The sequence below is a fragment of the Calypte anna genome, chromosome Z (assembly GCF_003957555.1).
Source record: "Calypte anna isolate BGI_N300 chromosome Z, bCalAnn1_v1.p, whole genome shotgun sequence".
NCBI lineage: Eukaryota > Metazoa > Chordata > Aves > Apodiformes > Trochilidae > Calypte > Calypte anna.
Window position 1 is genome coordinate 51,723,657 of NC_044274.1, and position 18,757 is coordinate 51,742,413.

General features: G+C 43.5%; 3 protein-coding genes across 3 annotated transcripts; all 3 read right to left on the reverse strand.

The window, feature by feature from the left end:
- Positions 1-228: 228 nt before the first annotated feature.
- Positions 229-5,581, reverse strand: MRPS36 (mitochondrial ribosomal protein S36). Its single transcript, XM_030467729.1, has 4 exons — positions 5,486-5,581; positions 4,624-4,687; positions 1,735-1,934; positions 229-506 (listed from the first exon to the last, which is right to left on the reverse strand). Exons 1-4 carry the CDS (start codon positions 5,522-5,524, stop codon positions 489-491), a joined length of 321 nt encoding a protein of 106 aa, XP_030323589.1. The 5' UTR covers positions 5,525-5,581; the 3' UTR covers positions 229-488.
- On the reverse strand, positions 5,573-13,950 carry LOC115599923 (centromere protein H-like). Its single transcript, XM_030467610.1, has 8 exons — positions 13,833-13,950; positions 13,133-13,188; positions 12,466-12,505; positions 11,954-12,028; positions 11,225-11,281; positions 10,284-10,347; positions 9,965-10,016; positions 5,573-5,733 (listed from the first exon to the last, which is right to left on the reverse strand). Exons 1-8 carry the CDS (start codon positions 13,895-13,897, stop codon positions 5,573-5,575), a joined length of 570 nt encoding a protein of 189 aa, XP_030323470.1. The 5' UTR covers positions 13,898-13,950.
- Positions 13,951-14,634: 684 nt separating this feature from the next.
- Positions 14,635-18,663, reverse strand: CCNB1 (cyclin B1). The gene is made up of 8 exons (XM_030467611.1): positions 18,562-18,663; positions 17,705-18,229; positions 17,377-17,547; positions 16,834-16,992; positions 16,314-16,550; positions 15,750-15,890; positions 14,909-15,019; positions 14,635-14,742 (listed from the first exon to the last, which is right to left on the reverse strand). Exons 1-8 carry the CDS (start codon positions 18,661-18,663, stop codon positions 14,635-14,637), a joined length of 1,554 nt encoding a protein of 517 aa, XP_030323471.1.
- Positions 18,664-18,757: the final 94 nt, after the last annotated feature.

The following is an 18,757-nucleotide window of genomic DNA, read 5'->3' on the forward strand; positions in this document are numbered from 1 at the left end:
GTCCGCGCCTCGCGAGAGCCGCCCGGGCCCTCACCGCCCGCCCCGGTGACAACGCGTCGGGGGCGGAACGACCCCGTGGCACCGGCGAGCCAGTGGTTGCGGGTCTGCTTTCCGCCTTTCGCTTTCCTTCTCCTCCCCCACCTGCCTTTCCCCACAGTGTCCCCTAAAAGCCATTCCTGATGAGATCCGGCTGGTATTGTTAAGTAGAATAATGAAGCAACTCCGTTATACTGTCAAGTTTGCAAGTGGCTAATTAGAAAAATATTTTTAATGGTGCAGACAACGAGCAAGTTCTATTGCTTCTTAGGGGTCAACAGAAAATAGGGTCAGAAATTTAATACATACGGTGTGCTGTGTCAACCTTCTCACGCTTCGTATGGGTTTTTATTAAAGCTATTAGTTTGCCATCTGGTATGATACTAAGGAAATGCCTTTATTGCAAATACAATACTCCGTATTCAACAGTGGCCAGCAAACTTTGTTCATGCTTACTCCGGACCCCCACGCTGCAAAAAGAAAAGTGGGCAGTTAAATATTTTCTGCTAACAGAATGGAAAATAAGAGATCAAATCTTTTGCACTAACAGAAGTTCTACTTTCAATTTCTGATTTACACCTTGGTTTTTAAGCTAGAGAATAGCAGGCACTGAGTATCAAATACCACCACCTATCAGTAACAGCTCAGTGTTTTTCAGGGAAGAATACAAAAAGAACACCTGCAAACCACAAGCATGGATGTTTCCATTTCTCCCACCTGAAGAAATACAACTCTTGCTTGCTTTAGAAAGGTCTAGGGAACTCAGATTTTAGAATTATTTTCACTGCCTCACTTCTAAGGTAAAAATGAGTGAGCCATTACAATTCTATGAGAAATCAGAAAAGTATTCGTTATTTTCCCAACAAGGTCTATTTACAACTTGCCTCACCATTAGAAAAGGTATGCTAGACATCAAGAGAGGTATTACTATGAAAAATAACTTTATTTAAAATTTTAATACCCTACCCACACACATGCAGGAAAACCAATTTCCTCTACCAACACAACAACATTGCACATGTCCTTACTGTTTAGCAAAACTATGCAAGTTTCTTTTAATTTCAAACTTGCATGTCTTTCATAAGTTCTTAAAATTCTGTGCATTCTCACTTTTCAAGAATCTGTGTTAACACCTGAGAATTGTAACAGAAAAAGCAGGATTTTCTTGCCTTCCATGTAGAATGTCTGATTTTCAAATGTTGCAGGAAGTATTCGTATCAAATTTAATAAAATGCTTCCGTGACTAGAAATACAAGAGTTAACTCACTAATAAATAACAAATAAAAAATAGTCCGAGAAATGTTTTGGACTCAAATCACCCAGTAACAGTATCTGCTGGTCTAAGTGCAGACTCTCTTGCTCATTCAAATTACACATTAAACTATTGTATTGTTTAATGGTTACAGAGCAGGTAGCGACAGTGATTAACGTAAGGCTATGCTATCACTAGCTATCTACATGCCTGTATTAGGTCCCTATCCACTCAGTGATACCACAGACTACTGTTTAGTGAGAGTTGGTTATCTTTTCTATTAAGTATTTGTGGTGTGGGTACTGTGCACCAAAGCTATGAAAGCTGTGAGTGCACCTCTACCAAGAATTACAATGCAATACCAGATTTTAAACTTCAAAGAATGTGCACAAACAAGCTAAATCGTAGGTAAACATAAGCAACATACACCAATAAGTTAAACTTACTTGAATATATTCAATCTCTTCATTTGACATAAGTTTCCTTCTGTATTTTTGAGGTAAGATTCTTGCTAATTCAGAAGTATCTGGTGTGCCTTGTACTCTAGTAACAGGTGAAGTCTGAAAGGCCAGTGAGCTGCCTTCCCCAGGCTCCTGGGCTTTGGAAGCACTGAAAGATGGCACACTTGCTTGTAGAGACTCCTGTACTGAAACCCAGATTGCAAAACCTTTTACAGAAACGTAAACAATGTAACAACACAGTAATGTAAAAAGACTGTAAATTTAATGAGCAGCTAACTCAAGTTACCAGTTACTAGTAACATTCTTCATTACAACTACTACTTAAAAGCATTAAGACAATCTTCTCACAGCCTGCTTTTTATTACTGTTAAATACATCAAGAACCCAGTGAAAGAAATCTGACGATAAGAGAAAGCATGTCTGAGAGGAAGAAACACTGATGTGGAAACAGAAGATCCGTCAGCCTGTATCGTAGCAAAGGGTTTCTCACAGAAAGCCCTTCTTGCAGAAAAGCTTACAGTATCACAAATGTGTGTGTGGAGGCCATTATGTAGAAAGATAACTAATGCAAGTAATTGGGATCCACTGAGATGATGCTTTTTTGTTTACTGCTACTGTACCACAAACAAGTGAAAAAAAGGCAGAAGCTCCCAGAAAGATAAAGCTCACAACTATAACTATGATATACTGCAACATGAAATGCAGTGTTGTACCTATTATTACCAAATGGCATCTTATCAAATTTTGTTAGTGATGTGCAGAATGATCACCAAAAGCTGGGCATGAGCAACCAATGTTAATGACTGCAGAGACCAAGAAGTGCATGAAGTACTGTACAGATGTGGTCCAGGAGCTAGGCTTAAGGAATTCACACTACAGAAGACGCCCTGAGTTTGAAGATGAGAGAACAACAGAAAAAAGGGCAGCATTGTCAAACTCAGCATTCTTAGCTGTAGGTCTGTCCCACCATGGCTGACTTCACAACGGCAGTGCACCACTAACTGCTCAGGCAGGATGGACTCTCACAGCACACAGACCTCTCCACATAAGGTTAAAGCACCTGATAAGCAGAATGCTTATCATAAGGGTTATCATTCAGGAAAAGCCACCTCTGTTCAGAATTTCTGTCGGAAGACTGCATGTGAAAGTCACAAGTTGGTAAGGGGTTCAGGAACAATGGCATGTCCCAGGCAGAGAAAGGCAGAAGATAGCCCATCAGAAGGAGCATAATTGTGCACAGGGGGTATGCCATTAAGCTGAAATTTTAAAACTTAAGAGCAGAAGCAAAGGCAACAGAAGACGGAAATGGAAGAACATGCTATTTGTCAGCTTTCTAAGAACAGATGAAATAGTTTTGGCTGTTAATGACTATGAAGTGTTTTTCTTTCAAGAAACAACACGCCTTGTATATGAAAAAAACATGCACCACAGTAGCGTCTAAAGATTTGCCAAGGATTTTCCTGTATCGTGTGCTTCAAAGTTTGAAAAGTACTTTAAGTATATGAATTAGCCAAATAAAAATATCAGAAGTCAAAACTCAAAAGTTCTGGGCTTAATACCACTGTTGCCTTAGCTCAGATGACATTTATCCCTTCCATGTTTGAGACCATCATACTGTGGTAGTAACACAGTAGTTTGGTACATTGAAACAGCATTCAAATAAGATGAGGCAGACTGCAATTTACTAATGAGATGACAGAATCTGATTAAGGTAGAAAAGTCTAATTTACACACTCACAAAAATCTTCAGACGCAAAGATAAACTAAAGCTAAGTAACACATTTTCAAGCCTTTGAGAAAGCAGCTCACTAGGATGAGGGACAGTGCATTTGGCTGAACTGTGCAAAACATACAGAATTCTGTCAACAAGTTGTTGCAGAAAATAATTCCTGAAGAGTTCATAGGTAAAGCAGAAGTGTCACTCATGCATTCTGTATACTTTGTGATGTCTGAATAAATTAAACATAAACCAAATCACAAATATGGTAATGCTGTGGGCTGGTCACAAGTGGATGTTGGTCACTTCTCTCCAGGAACAAGAGACAGAGCAAGAAGAAATTGCCTCAAGTTGTGCCATGGGAGGTTAAGATTGGATGCAAGGAAAAAATTCGTTATGGAAAGGGTAGTTGGGCACTGGAACAGGCTGCCCAGGGAACTGGTGGTGGTGTCATCCCTGGAGGTACTTAAAAAAAGAGACAATAAGTGCTTAGGCATACGGGTTTAGTGGTAGACTAGGTAAAAGGTTAGGTTAAAGGTAGAACATTTCCATTCTAGTCTAGTCTAGTCTATTTATATATATATAACTTCCATGTGTAAACATAACAGTACTGGGAATGCTGTAAACATCAACAGAGCTGTATGCATAAATATTAACATCAAAGACTGCAATTAAATTATTTTTTTCCCAGCATTATCTATTAGCGTAAGAAAATACCTTTTAAAATGTACAGTGGGATGGCTCTCCCAGCTATATCCAGGGTTTTCAGTACCACAGACATCACACAGTAAGAAAAGGAGAGAAAAATGCAACATCCTTTCTTCAAATACCACCAAATATTGGAGCTGCTTCAAACAGACCTGGCCACAATCATTTCAGGCAAATAACAGTATGCGTAAAACTAGGATTCTACAAATAAAAAGTCTTTCTTGACTAGAAACAAAGACACACATGCATTTTGCACATGCCCACAGTTCTACTGAGTCTGAAGAGGAAGTCAAAGATGCCTTCAGATGAAAACAACCAGAATCCCTGCTCAGAATCATTTGAGTCACATAGCTGAAGCAGAAAAAAAAAAAAAATGCGTGCTGGTTCTTATATAACAGTTAATGTAAGGAAACGTGGTGCAAGTTGGATACAGAGATTAAGTAACTTACTTTTAGGCCTGGGACTACTTTTTCTGTCCGGGAACTTAATTAACGGAGTATGTGGCTTGACTACCTAGAACAAGACATGGAAGCAGCAGAAACAGAGAGAGTAAAATGTATTCCTAGATACACATTACTTTGGCAATATTAAAATGTTATATGTAACATATGAAACAACCAATTCTTTATCACTTTCTGTAGCAATATTCTGATACTCTGATACTTATTAATATTCCCTGTTCACCCCAAAGAGAAATGTCACCTTTAAAGGCCAAAGAAATTCCATCATCTCCACCCTGAGCAGGAAAAAAGCATTCTTTCTTCTCTCACATCAATCCCTGTGTGCCAATGTACAGAAACAGCCACCACAGTTGCACAAATACAATTACCAAGTTTCAGCACGTGTAATCGCTAGTTGTGCTCTGCCTGTACACATGTGTTCAGGAAGTTGGAGGGGACTGACGCGTTCTATTTTAAAAACACCTCTAAACTATAAACCTCCCCAGATGAAGCCACCCAGTTTATTTCCGAGTCTTTCTTTTGAGAAAGACTCCGCGTCTCACCTTCACCTTGAGGAAGGGTGGATTCAGAAAGGCTGCCGAGCGCCCTCCCCTATGAACAACGCAAAAACCGCTGCGGGCTGACCAGCAGCATCCTTCGCTACCACACCTCCGGGCACGGCCATCAAGCGACCGGCAGCACCGAACGGGCCCCGCCGTGTACCTCTTCCCCCGCCCCAAGGACACCGACCCCCCCGCCGCCGCCCCTGGCCCCGGCGACCAAACGCAAGGCCAACCCCACGGCCATAAACCAGACTCCTGACTACAGCCGATCCTCACTGCCCCTCAGCCCGCGGGCCTAACGCCGTTACCTGAACGACCCTGGCGGCCGCCGCCATCTTACTGCCCATGGTGACCCCCGCACCGCGCCTCGCCTCGCCCCGCCCCGTCCCGCTCGCCTAAGGGGAGCGCCGAGCCACGCCCCCGCCACCGTAACCGCGCCCCCCGCCGCCGTGACCGCGCTCCACGCCGCCGTGACCGCGGCCCCCGTGACCGCGCCCGCTTGGGGCGTGGGCCGATCGCAGGGGCGCGCTGAAAAGAGGGACACAGTGAGGCGGGGCTTCGAAATAATTGGAAAAAAAACCCCACAAAACCGAAACGCAAAAAGCCCAAGCGAGTTTTACTTTTATTCGACCTGCTTACCGAGTTAAAAGTTACAATATTTAAAAAAGTGACGCGTGAGGGTTTGGTCGGTGTTCTTCAAACGTAAATCAAACATACAACTATCAATGTAGTGTCGCAGGAAGAGGAGCCACTTGTCGCAAGAAGGGGATGACGCACGATCAATATGATCAGTCAGAGCCAACTTTATTGTCTCTAAGATGTTCTTTATACATTTGTGATTATATAACACATAACATATGATTACTTTTGTTACAATTGGTTAATTGCTTTAATTAGCTCATGCATATTACTAAAATTAAGCTTATAGTTGGTTGGCATAAAACAAGTGAATCCTCCTTCGATAATCCCGAGAGATTCTCACATGTGGATTGCACCCTCATTTTTCTGACCACAATGTCCTGTTTACTTGCTTTTGCTGTGGATCAAGGACAGTGCAGACTTGATACATGACTATATATGGCTTTAATTCTAGTTAGCCTTTATATTGCTAACAGTTAGCCTTAGTATTGCTAACAGGAAGGCCTTGCTAACAGTTAGCCTTAGTGTTGCTAACAGTAAGGCCTTGCATAGGCAATGCCCAATCATCGACAATGTAGGAACACAGATAAGCCCTGCCTAAGCTGCACAATCAATAGCAAAAAGTCGTCTCTTGCATTTTCCCCGCCTCTTCCCTAGAAGCGTTATTTTGCTGCATGAGTATCTATAGGCTATATCTACCATATCTATCCAATGGGTGCTCCACTACAATAATAGGCCCATAGCACATTCACAAATCACTGTTAAAAGTAAAGGTATAACCTGCTCAGTGTTTAAATTTACACATAATGCTTTAAAATGGGAAAAAATAATACAAAAACCCTAAGAGTGACTTAAGTAAATTTTGCCGTTTGGGCTTTCCAACAGGAGCCAAAAGCATCATGCACCCAACTTGTGTGAGCTCTGCAGCCTGCTGCTGCCCAGGGAAAGAATGGCAGAGCCTGGTGAAAGCCAACTTTTATGTAAAAAGTTGAAATGTAAAAATTATTCTTCCTATTTGTGTTATTGCTGACTTACAGAGTAAAACGAGCCTTCTGGCCAGGATAGCTATCAAGTGGCTCATCAGGCAGCTACACTGCTTGCCCAAACATTTGTTTTATACCAGGAATTAGATTTCACTTCAAAGGGTTATGTGGCCATGTTGATAGTCTAGAGAGTGCCACATCTTCACAGATGATTTCATGGTGCATATTAATCTATTAAGTTTGTCTATGTATAAAATTGAACACCATTTCTTCCAGCTCACAGAAAAAAGACTTTTTCAAGCTTTAGAACAATTGCTCTTAAAGATGGATCTTCTGCCCAGTTCACTCTGCTTCCAATTATGATATTCTATAAGAAAGAAAGATTATTAGTTAAAAAAGCCCTTCAAAGGGATTATTCCTAGTAAATCTCTCAGAAGCTGTCTGTTTTTTAATTTGGAAGCCCATGAAATTCACAGTACTTCTTGTAGTGGCATAGAGGGGGAAGAGGAAAGATCAGCTTAGATCCTATTAAAAATACACTGGCAAAAAAAGAAAGCAGTGCTTAGAATTCCCTAGAGCTGCTTGCACACCATTCTTATTTTAAACATAGGGATTTGGAGGATTTTTTTAAAAATCACATGAAATAAAGTTTGCCTCAAACATAAGATACTTCAGTTAACATTTTCACTCAGCCATTCTCTTTTGAAAATTGAAATAATCAAATCTAACCAGATAATTCTCAAAATCTAATCTAAAACCCAAGAAAGTTGAATTTCTTGTTCCCATTTGGAGACAAAACATTGTTACCAATGCAAACCACAAGCTGACAAAGCAACCAAATACAGAAACATGTGGCTTTCTGTCCTTGAAATTTTCAGCATTCAAATTTACAGCATTGTTATATATTTTTTTCCTCCTGAAGTCCTCCAAGATTATCTCTGTTTTCCCCAGTCTGAATGTTTTAAATAAACTTTGTGCGTGCTTTACTGGGATTTCATAGCCTTTTTGCAGACAAACTCAAAGGCACTGCAATTGCAATTTACAGCCCACTGTGTCTCCCATCTTTGTACATGAGTGGCCAGGTAAGGGAGGATCTGCTTGGCCAGGTGAGGGAAGCCAACACGTGTCACCAAGTGAGAGACAGAGAACCAGAGTGCAGCAGTGCCTGTGACCTTGAGTAGAGCCCCTCTCATCACAGGATGCTGCAGGAACCCCTTCCACCCAATCCCAAATCAAGAGGTTTTCCTCCTCACTTTGCCCAGTCCCACACTCCAGATGACCTGCCAGTCAGATGCACAGACACAGACTAGTCAGCAGCATCTGATATGCAGGTAACCAAAAGGTTGAAGGTTACATCACTGCAAGTATTTGGAGATGGGCTGTGGCTGCAGGCCAAGGCTATGTATGACAAGGTAGAGTGACACATGTGGTCAGAAGGGGCAGGCTGAGAAGCAGCAATCTGGCTCACTGGTATCATGGGATTAAGATCATTTTATTTTTCGCAATCGTGAGCTGGGGAAACTGATCTGGGGGCTGTAGGGGTGACTCTCCAAATAACAAAATAAAGCTGCTGCTGTGACAGATATCCTGCAAAAAAAATTTTTTTTTTTTTTTTTTTTTGTACCTTTGAACAAACAAAAGAATAAATTGTTAAGACTGCCTCTGACTGCGTACGTCATTATTTCAAAGAAGTTTGTGACAATTTCGTGTGTTTAGTCTTTGGAGCAAAAAAGTTTTCCTTTCACACAGCATTTTTTCCATTACCATCACTACTTCAAAGTTCTAAGATAACACAGTTTCGCTTGATGTTAAACTTACCACACATTATGTTATCTTGACTATAATGCAAAACTTCAAACTTGTTTCTATAAGATACAACACATTACCTGGAAAATGTTTTGAATTATTGTAATCAACTCCTGTTCCTTCTTTAAGTGATTACGTTTCTCCTCCAGCTCTTCACTCATTTTAATTTTTTTCTGTTCCTCCCTTTGTTTTTCTGTCATGATTTGAATTTGCAGTATCTTCTCCTGTTGAGTTTTTTTTAGTGCTGTTTCATTATTAGGAAAATGAAGCGTTAAGAATTAGTTAGGTGAGCAGTAGAACTACAGGTATAATTTTTCCTCACAGACTTCTAAGGCACTACAACTGCAATAACCCTAACTTCACAATCCATCTCTTCCCTCCAACGTATCTCAACATTTCTGTTCACACAAGAAGGAACATTTGCTGTGACTCCCTAGCTCCTAGCAATACAGAAAAAATTCACATGCTCTCTGCATCTGCATCAGACATGGACCATAATTTGACCATCTGCCCTACACCCTCTCTTTGGTTGTCACAACTTTTATAGTCAGAGATGTTAAAAATATCTCCTTTCTCAAATTTGATCAAAACCAAACTCTGAAGGGAGACTTGGGCATCACCAGTGATTACTACTAGTTTTTTATAGTCTAGTCTGAAAACTAGACTGAATTAGAGACAGTTCACACACTGAAAGAATGTTGATACAGCATTCATTTCCTTATTCCTGAAGATACTAGGGATGCTTATTTTTCCCTTGAAAGGCAGATATTTATTTAAATATATATTTAGTGCTTATTCACTACTGTTGATGTATACACTACTTCCTATGCATGGAACAAACAATAGTTGCTAGAATGGTTGGCAAACCTGGTCATATGACAGTAGGAGCATTCAGAAAATGTATTTACCTTATTAAGTTCTGAAAACTGATTTCACTTTTAAGTTTGAATGAGTACCACTATATTACAAGTGCTTTGAAAGTAAACCCCCTCCCTTATTCTGCAAACATTTCACAGAGGTGCAACCTGAGAAAAGAATCCTTTATGTGTTGCAGAACTGATATCAATTACTACATGATGTTTAGTTTCCTGGAGATCTTACACTAAATAATAAAATGCTACCACATCCTTCTTTTTTAGCATCTTGCATGTTTCATGCTAAACATGTCAGCTCTGTGCTCAAGTAGACAACACACTAATTCATTTTTACAGTACTTACTACCCTTTTCAGAAGCTTTATAACTGTGCTGAGAATTCTAGTTAATTTGGATGCAAATTAATTTTGCTACAAGGACAATTTTAAAATGAGCTGTATGTACATTCAAATATAAAACTAAATCAAGATAACTAACACACTTACAGAGTCTTTTCATTTTAATGTCAGTCAACTTCTGTTCCTTCTCACGTAGTTGCTGAGAAAGAAAAAAAAAAGTATTTCCTAGACTCTTTGCTCCAAAAAATATAAGAAAATGATAATTCAATCCACAAAAGCAGTTAAGTGCCATTCTAGAAGCAGACTTTCCTTAAGTCATTATTGCATTAATTTTAACAACAGTAGAAACCACACCCTCTGGGCCACTATTTAGCTTCCTTTGCCTTATGCAATCCTGTCACTTTCCAATCTGCCCATGTTGAGGTTGGCAGACCAACACAACTGCAGCAGTAGAACTGCCACTTACCTGCTGACGTTCAATTACTTCCTGGCTGAGTATTACAATGTGTTTCAGCATTTTCAGGATCTCTCTAAGGAAGGAAACAAAAATTACATACCTTAAGACCATGAATATTAATTTTTAGATAACTATTTAATAATTATAATGACTTTTAAATAATAAATAAGTATTTAATAACATTAAATACTTGAACAAAGGCTTTTTGGATTAAACCAAAAATCCTCAATTCCCCACACCAAAATAAAGCTCTTTCATAGCCTTCTTATTTCTCCCTGCTTCCCCTGCTTTCAGCTAAGTCTGCTTAAAATTTCAAATCAAAGAGATTGGAAGCCATCAAGGAAGCCTACCCATCTGAGAATGACTAACAATTGGAGCTCCTGAATTCAGGCACATGGCATGGACATCATGGAGGTGCAATATTTTCAGCTGTATTTCTGACAGAAATTAGATGTCTTATATTACACTTCATATGCATGTGCCTGCTAATATTGAGCAGGAAATTAAAAGCTAATTTTAAACAGGTTTGAAGCTTTCAGTTCTTTTTCAAAGACATTAAGTTCCTATGCATTACTTAACGAGGGCAGTAAAGCAGAGGCAAAGCTTTGTTTTATGTTTTAAATCTGTAACAACACACTCAGTTACCGTAAATGCAAGCAATTCATGAATTAAGGACAAAAAACCCTCTAAAGTACAAAGTTCTCACTTATGAATAAAAAACTAACTCTGTAATCAATAGGTGGGTAATTCAGATCCCAAATGTAAATCTGCCTTGGGTGTAAGAGATCTGATCATGCTGATTCAAGCCAGGACTGTCCATGAGTCAGTCAAAAGTAGAAGAAGGAAGCTTGCTTTTAAAAAAGGTACAATGAAGTAATGTAGAACCCTGTCACGTTGAGCTGCATAAAGTCCATTTCTCTCTAGCCATCCTTTTCCCAAATATATGTTACCGTGAGTCACTGTCGTTTTGCTTCAATTTGTTTCTCAAGGCAAGCATAATCTGAATCCTGCAGAGTGTGGAAGAAACACATAACTGATGAGAACTGATGAGAAACATAGAGAAGCAGATTTAAATAAATAACAGAAAATATTATTTTCAACGCTGTATTTATGTCCACTTTCACATTGGAATTATATGAATATAAAATACTCGATACCTTTTAAATATCACACTTCTTACATAATGGGGCTTAAATCTCAGGACAAGCAATGTTCACCCGTGATTATTTGTGAGATTGACAACTCCTTTCTCTCTTCCCAAACATGCTCGGGACACCAACAATTCCATACTCTGCAGAAGGGAAGCTAGGCAAACGTGGGCATTCAAATGAACAGACATTTAATACAGGAGACATGTAACACCTATCCACTTCCACCTTTTCACAGGTATTTGTAGAATACAGCCAAGAAATATGTTTACTGACTTATAAAATCGATCTTCCACAATTTTGCAGGAACCTTTAAGTTTACACATTTGAATTTGAATTTTTTGTTGTTGTTCTCTACATACCTCTGTCTCCATTCCTGCTGGCTCAGTGGTACTAAAACCTCTCATGTTTGTAAGACATGCTACAACATGTGTTTGAAGTCCTGTTATAATCAGAATGATGTGTATGTACATGTGTAAATGCACATATAAATAATCAGAAAACCTCCAAATAAACAGGAAAAAATTCTACCTTTGCAATGCTAATGTCTTGTTCTGGAAAGAGACCTTCTTTTCCTCTATATCTTTTTCCATATCTTTTGTGGCACTGAAGGAAAAAAAAAACAACAAATGGTGTGAATATGACATGAAATTTAAAAGCAATATCACATTTTTTACTTTTTTCTGTGTCTGAAGATTTCTTCCTTTAAAACACAGACTACTAAGGCCAGGAGTATTTGGACATGGCATAGGCTATTATATTAGTGAATTCCAGCCATCAAAAGTACTGCAAATTTAGAAGCCTCATCAGATACAGAACTACATTAGGAGCCTATTAGGAATAAAATATTTCTTCCATGTATTTTCTCTTAATTTCTTTTATTTTCACCAGACTCCTGCAAAGTACTAATCATTAATCTAGAGATTTACTAACAGGGAGTGACTAAGAGAGAGCTTCGAAGTTCAGTTATCGACCTTTCTCTTCTTTATTTTAAAATACATCAAGGTGGTTTCAACTACCCCATTACATACTTCTTCACATACCTGCCCTCTTCAATGACATGATCAAGGTCACTTTCTTGGTCTGCAAGGAAAGAACAACACTAAAAGTCCACAACAGACTATTTTTAATACAATCTACAGAGCATAAGGATAAACAGTTTGATGGCTAAAATAAAGTATTTCTTATTTCTGCCTCCACACTGTATCATCTCTTACACTCTTAAGTGAGAATACACTACCATGCAGCTATACCAGAGGAATAGTTAGGCTTTAAAATCTTTCCATTTAGCACTCTCTAGTCATGCCAGAGCTGGCTCACAACATTGCTCTATATATGCATCTATCTCCCTTCTTCAGTGGATGAGAACATAGGTAACAGAAACACAGCAGGAACAAGGAGAAACACCTTACATCAGTATTGCTGCCAAGCACTTTGGGAGACTTTTGGTAAGACTTAGCCCTAGTGATCAGATTCCTTAAAACTACCACCATGTCTCAAGAGTGTTAGAGGGGTCTGAAAGTGAAAACCCAAGAGGAGAAACGGCAGTGGGTGAATTTCTAAGCATTCAGACACATGTCCAAGACAAGAAAGAAGATTTTTGATAAGTATTTTTTTACAACATATATGGTAGCCACGTCATGTTCTTCTTTACTGTAACATCACATTAAGAGGAAGCACAGGGGGCTGCTGGAGGAGGTACTGGCTTACTGGTATCAGCGGCAGCGCTGCAGTCCCTGAGCTGCTGCTTCATCTGGTCCCGCAGCCTGAGGAAGAAACCAAGAGGCAAAACTCAGCAAACCCCCTCCCCGACACCCTGCACAGCCAGCGCTGGGGGGGGGGGGGGCGGCACAGGAGCTGGGGAGGGGGCGAGGAGCTGGGGGGTGACCGATGCTGGGAAGGAGGGGGGGAAGCCAGGGGCGACAGGCGCAGGGGCTGCCGGGCCCTGGGCCTCCGGGAAACGGGGAGCCCGGCGCAGGGCCATGACCGGCAATGGGACGGAGTGTGTGTGTGTGTGTGTGTGTGTGTGTGTGTGTGTGTGTGTGTGAGACAGGCGCTGGGGCTGGCGGGCCCTGGGGAAGCTGGGCCGGGGTGTGGGTGGGTGGGTGTGAGTGTGTGGGCACTGGGCCGGCGCGGGCTGTGTGTGCGTGGGCCCTTGTGTGTGTGTGTGTGTGTGTGTGTGTCTGTGTGTGTGTGTCTGTGTCTGTGTCTGTGTGACAGGCGCTGGGGCTGGCGGGCCCTGGGAGCCGAGGAAGCGGCGGGCCCAGCGCTGGGCCATGACCGGCATGCTGGCCGACCTCCGGCCCATGCACCGCTCTCAGCCCCCATCCACGTCCTGCTCGGAGCCGCCACTGCCTTAGGGGCACCCCACCCCACCCCACCCCACCCACCCCTTCCCCCCAGCACTGACCGGAGCAGCATGAGCGCATCCACCTTCCTGACGGCCTTGTCGGGCTCCCCCGGCGGCGCTTCCATGGCGGCGCCTTTCAAACTTCCCGCGCGCGCAGAGGGCCAGCGGCGGCTGAGGGGCGGGGCCCGGGCCGCACCTCGCGCTGTGCGGTTCCGTCCCGCGGGCGGCAGGGGGAGCGGAACCGCGGCCCGGCTTGTGACAGCCAAGGGACATCTGAGAGGGGCTGTGCTTACCCTCCGCTACCTCGGGCCCCTCTCTACACCTGCAGTGGGCCCAAGAGGGTAAGGAGGCAGCCCCTTCTCACAGGCGTTCTTCAGAGAAATAACAGGGGAAGCAGAAGTGAGCTTTTTGTAACAAAGACAAAAAAAAAAAAAAAAAAAAAAAAAAAAAAAAAAAAAAAAGGAATAATTATAATTCCAAAGGCTGGTACAGCTCTGTGACCAGACCTCTCATAGAGGTAGAGCTGGCAGTTATTAGGTAAGTTATTAAAAATATACCAAAATGAATACTAAGCCAGTAGAGCTGCAGTCTAATTCAACTCACCAGGTGAGCAGAGCCTGTGCTCGGAGGGAGGATCAGCAGCCCCACAGCTCACCTAACACCCACCCCAGCCTCCCCAGGTGCCTCAACTGTAGGCGGAATTCAGCTGCTCTACCCCAGAGAAGAAGTGAATCGACACTGTTCACGAGCCTATTTTGTTATTTATTTTTTTTTATATTTTTTAAAAGTGCAGGAGATACAAAGGTACAAAGAATAACAGTTAAATTCTTAGGGGAACACCATGACAAGGTTCTGCTTGAGTTTACATCTCAATCAGAGGCTGGCCTAGCTTTCTTATGATCGGACCTTGCAGTTGGTCAATGGTGCTTATCATCATGTTTTTGTTGATCGAATATTTGACCTTGACAGCCTGCAAAGAGATAGTTTTGATTAAGAGAACACTGTTCATAAACTTAACATTGGTCCAGCTAGCCTGAGGTTTGGTCATGGTCAAGCCACACGCATCCTAGCACAAAGACCAGTCCATGGACACTTAATCACTCACACACACACCATCTGCACCACAAGATTCTTACCATCTCCTTTATTTTCCCCTTATTCACAAGAATTACGTTCTTTGCCATGTGCTGCATAACAGGGAAAAGGTCATTCTCAGTGTAGGATGTACAGTTTTGTAGAGCTGGTGTCTGAAAGGAAGGCAAGTTATTAGACAAGTTTTCTGCTTTGATGTGGTGCCATTTTTGGTAGCAGGAGAGAGGTCCCAGAGATAGCTCATGTGAGAAGCTACTGAAAACTCCCGTGTCCCCAGAAGAGTCTGGCTCCACCTGTGGCTAATGTTAAGCCTATCTTAAGATAACAGATTTGCCTCTCTGATTAACATATTCAAGAAGGGAACAAGGCCATAAGACCTGAGGGTAGAGGGGGGGGGTAAGGTATTAAAGTTCTGGATGTTTTTTTTTTTCTTTGCCCCACTTTGATCAATGACAAATTTAATTGATTCTCCCCTCCCCCCCCAGGGCAAGTCTATTTTTCCTGTGACCATAACAGGTGAGTGGAACCCTCCTAGTCTTTGTGTTGACCCAAAAGGTTTTAAGAGGATTTCCTCCTCACCATCCTGAGGTGGGGGGAGGGGGTGCGAGCAGCTGCCTGGTCCTTTGTTACTGGCTGGGCCTAAACCACGACAACAAGCCCACTAGAACAAGCCAAGTACCCAAGTTTCTCTGTCTTCTGTTGGGCTTGGGCAGCTGTGGTCTCCTGTCTCACAGTTACTGCCCAGCTACTGGCTCCTTGTAGAGCACATACCAAGATGGTACAAGGGAAGCCAGAGGCATGCACTTGGCCCAGAGCTGCCTTTCAAACTAGTGCAGAGACCTACTAAGTCCCAACCTAGAAGCTGATCTGACAAGCGTGACTTACCCACATGAATCCACCAAGGAGTTTCAGAGCCAAACAGGAAGCAGCTGCTGCAATCTTGGATGGAGGGAAGTGAACCATATCATAGTCTACAATGCACAGCTCCATCAGGTATCGGGACAGAAGATTCTGTTTCAAGCTCATCTGCAATAAGTCAGAGTCAAGTGTTAGCTACCTCCAAGGCAAGAGGATCCTGTCAAGGCTTTGCTTAGTCAGGCAGAAACAAACACTTCCATAAGCAAGTGCTTTCAGAAACATAGGCTTGAAATTCAATTGACTTAATCACAGAGTAGTTCTGTGCTGCATTAGGCTGCTCATAATAAAGAGCACTCCTTTCAATAGCAGCCACCTGCAGTACCAGACAAGGATTTTAAGTCTTATATTTGGGTGGCTTAGGCTCATCTCACTGAAAGCAAGCAAGACCTGTTTCTACATTGGAGCTAGGTCTCAGCCAGGCTCAGCTGGTGAACTGTTGCAGTACTCCAAGGTTTTGAGCTATTTTAACAAGTTGACAGAGTACTTCATTTTGCATATGCTACACACAGGAACACTTGTTCTCATCATTACCTTTGCAATCTTTGAAACCCTTCTGAGAAAGTGCACTGGAAGGGGGAGACCCAGACTGAAGTCCAGGGCTTGCAGGATCTTCCTCTCCATCTGGCGGAGTTTCCATCTTGCACAAGTTCTATCAGCAACACACACAAATTTTCCAATAGATGGGGGTTGTACCTCTTCATACTTGCTGGCAATAAACAATGCTGCAACACCAACCAGCTGAAATGCCTTACTGGAAACAGGATTGTCCTGTAGTAAGAAACAGCAGACAACGTCACCTCTTTTGGCATCAGGGGTATTAGAAGGCTTTGAGATCAAATCAGGGAGAGGAATAAGCAGGTCTGGTATGTCGAGTTGCTGCTTATATCTGAGAGTTATGTCGTACATACTATTCAATAGCAAATGCTCTTTGTTGGTCAGACTTATTTTGTTAAGGGTAAAATGTCTAACCACATATGTTCTTAATGATCAGTGCTTGTTGTGCTTAAGCTTAGAGTAAAAGCATTGCCTGACAGTGGGCAAAGACACTCACCTGAAGGTAGCGATCGAGGATGCCAACTGCCAAGTACAAGGTCTCCAGCTGGAGTCTGAATTTTACCTGTGTTTGCACCAGCCAGTCCACCAGTTCAGCACGCATGTTCTTAGTAATTTCTCTCTTGGACAGGTATTCGGGTCTGACAGGTTGATTCTCCTACACGGAAGGAACAGGGTTAACAGACCTAGTCACTTAGCAGGAGCATTTGCAATTGTTAAGATACTTTTTTTGCATGATAAGGCTTACTAAATTCACACTGGCACATTCATTCGCTGGCACAGCTCATAGGTGTAGGCCACGGGGCAAAAGTTTTTGTTGTGCACGAGAGATGGGCTAGAAAGACATGGTACTGGTACAACTAGTTGACTGGTCTAACAACCAGCACTTTTTTATCAGCTCAGTTCATTGTTGCATTTTAAGTTGAGGGATCATTTATTAAATGTACAGGTGAAAGTGAATACGAGCTCCAAGTCACACCTGTAATGACAGATTTGCTTAAGTGTCAGCAGATGGCCCTCTCAGTTCTGAACTACTACTAACCTCGAGTTCTCTCTGATAGTTGTAGATATCCTTCACATAGTCGCTGCACAAGTATTGGTCAGTGCCATCTTTCACATCTTCATCTTCTACAGCAAGCAGGACATGAGAAAAAGCTTGGCACAGTGAGTCATCTGTCTTCGTCTCCGTAAGGTTTGGAAACTGAGGCACCAACTACAAGGAAATTTGGGATTAGCTTGAGCAGCATCTCCCTTTGCAGCCCAGTGCAAGCCAAGCAAAGGCTGCCACGGAGCACAGTAGGGGGGCTGTGTACCCCACTCAGCTCAGAGCTGGGGCACATGGCCCTAAGGGGGCTGTGAGAGGAGGGTACCTGGGAGGGCACCATCTGCAGCTCAGACTGGGCCTCTAACTCGGACTGTGACTCCGGGGCTGTCTGCATCATCTCCTCTTCAGTGGCGTCCTCGGGTTCATTCGCGGCAGCCTTACTATTTGGGATGGCGGCAGGCACGGCCCCCGTGCCGGGCTCCTGCTCGGGGCGCGTTTTCACCGTCGCCCCTCTGGCAGCCCACACGTTCGGGTACGCGACGCTGTTGCCGATGTCCCTCAGGGCGGATCGGAAACGCACCCCGACCTTGTAGGCCATCGCCCCCCCCTTTGCCCCACAGAACCGGCTGCCCTTCGCTGCGGCACGGGTCCCGGTGCGGCAGGGCTGCGGAGAGAAGGGAAAGGAGGGAGAGCGGTCAGCGGCACCCCGACGGGGAACAGCGGGCCGGTGCGCTGCACCCGCCAGCGGGAATGATGGGGGTGGAGGGGAGATCGCGCGGCTGCACCCCCGAACGCGGATAAATGGAGGAAGGCTGCACGCATCGCTCACCCCCCACCCGAAGCCGGTGGGCTGAAGGAGCAGAGCAGAGGGAGAGCAGCGGACCCCCGAAGCTGGACCAACTGGGAAGTTGCACTGCTGCTCCCCTCCCAAGCCTGAGAACTGATAGGGAGCAGGGAGGAACCTGGAGAAATTCGCGCCCCCGCCCCGCGCCCCGCGCCCCCCTACCCCCATCCCGACACGAAGGATCTAGGGTGCGTGGAGGACTCGGGAAGGTTGCCCTGATGCACCCCTCTGCTCGCGAGGCTGGAAGGTTTCTGGACGGAGAGGAGGGAAGGAGCCGGGCACGGGAGGGCTGCACGGCCGCCTCCCTACACCTGTTAGTCAAGCAGCTCTCCCCCTACCTGTGGCATGACGCCCCACTCCCGCTCATTCCAGCCGAATCGCCTCTTGTCCTGACGACTTCGTCCCCGTCCCGCACTAACCTCTGTCACCCTTGACGCCATAGTGAACTATCCGGAGCAGCAGAGAGCGGACTGACCTGACGCGCTTTTAAATACCCCCGCGCCACCGCCCCGTGCCCACGCCCCGCCTCCCTAT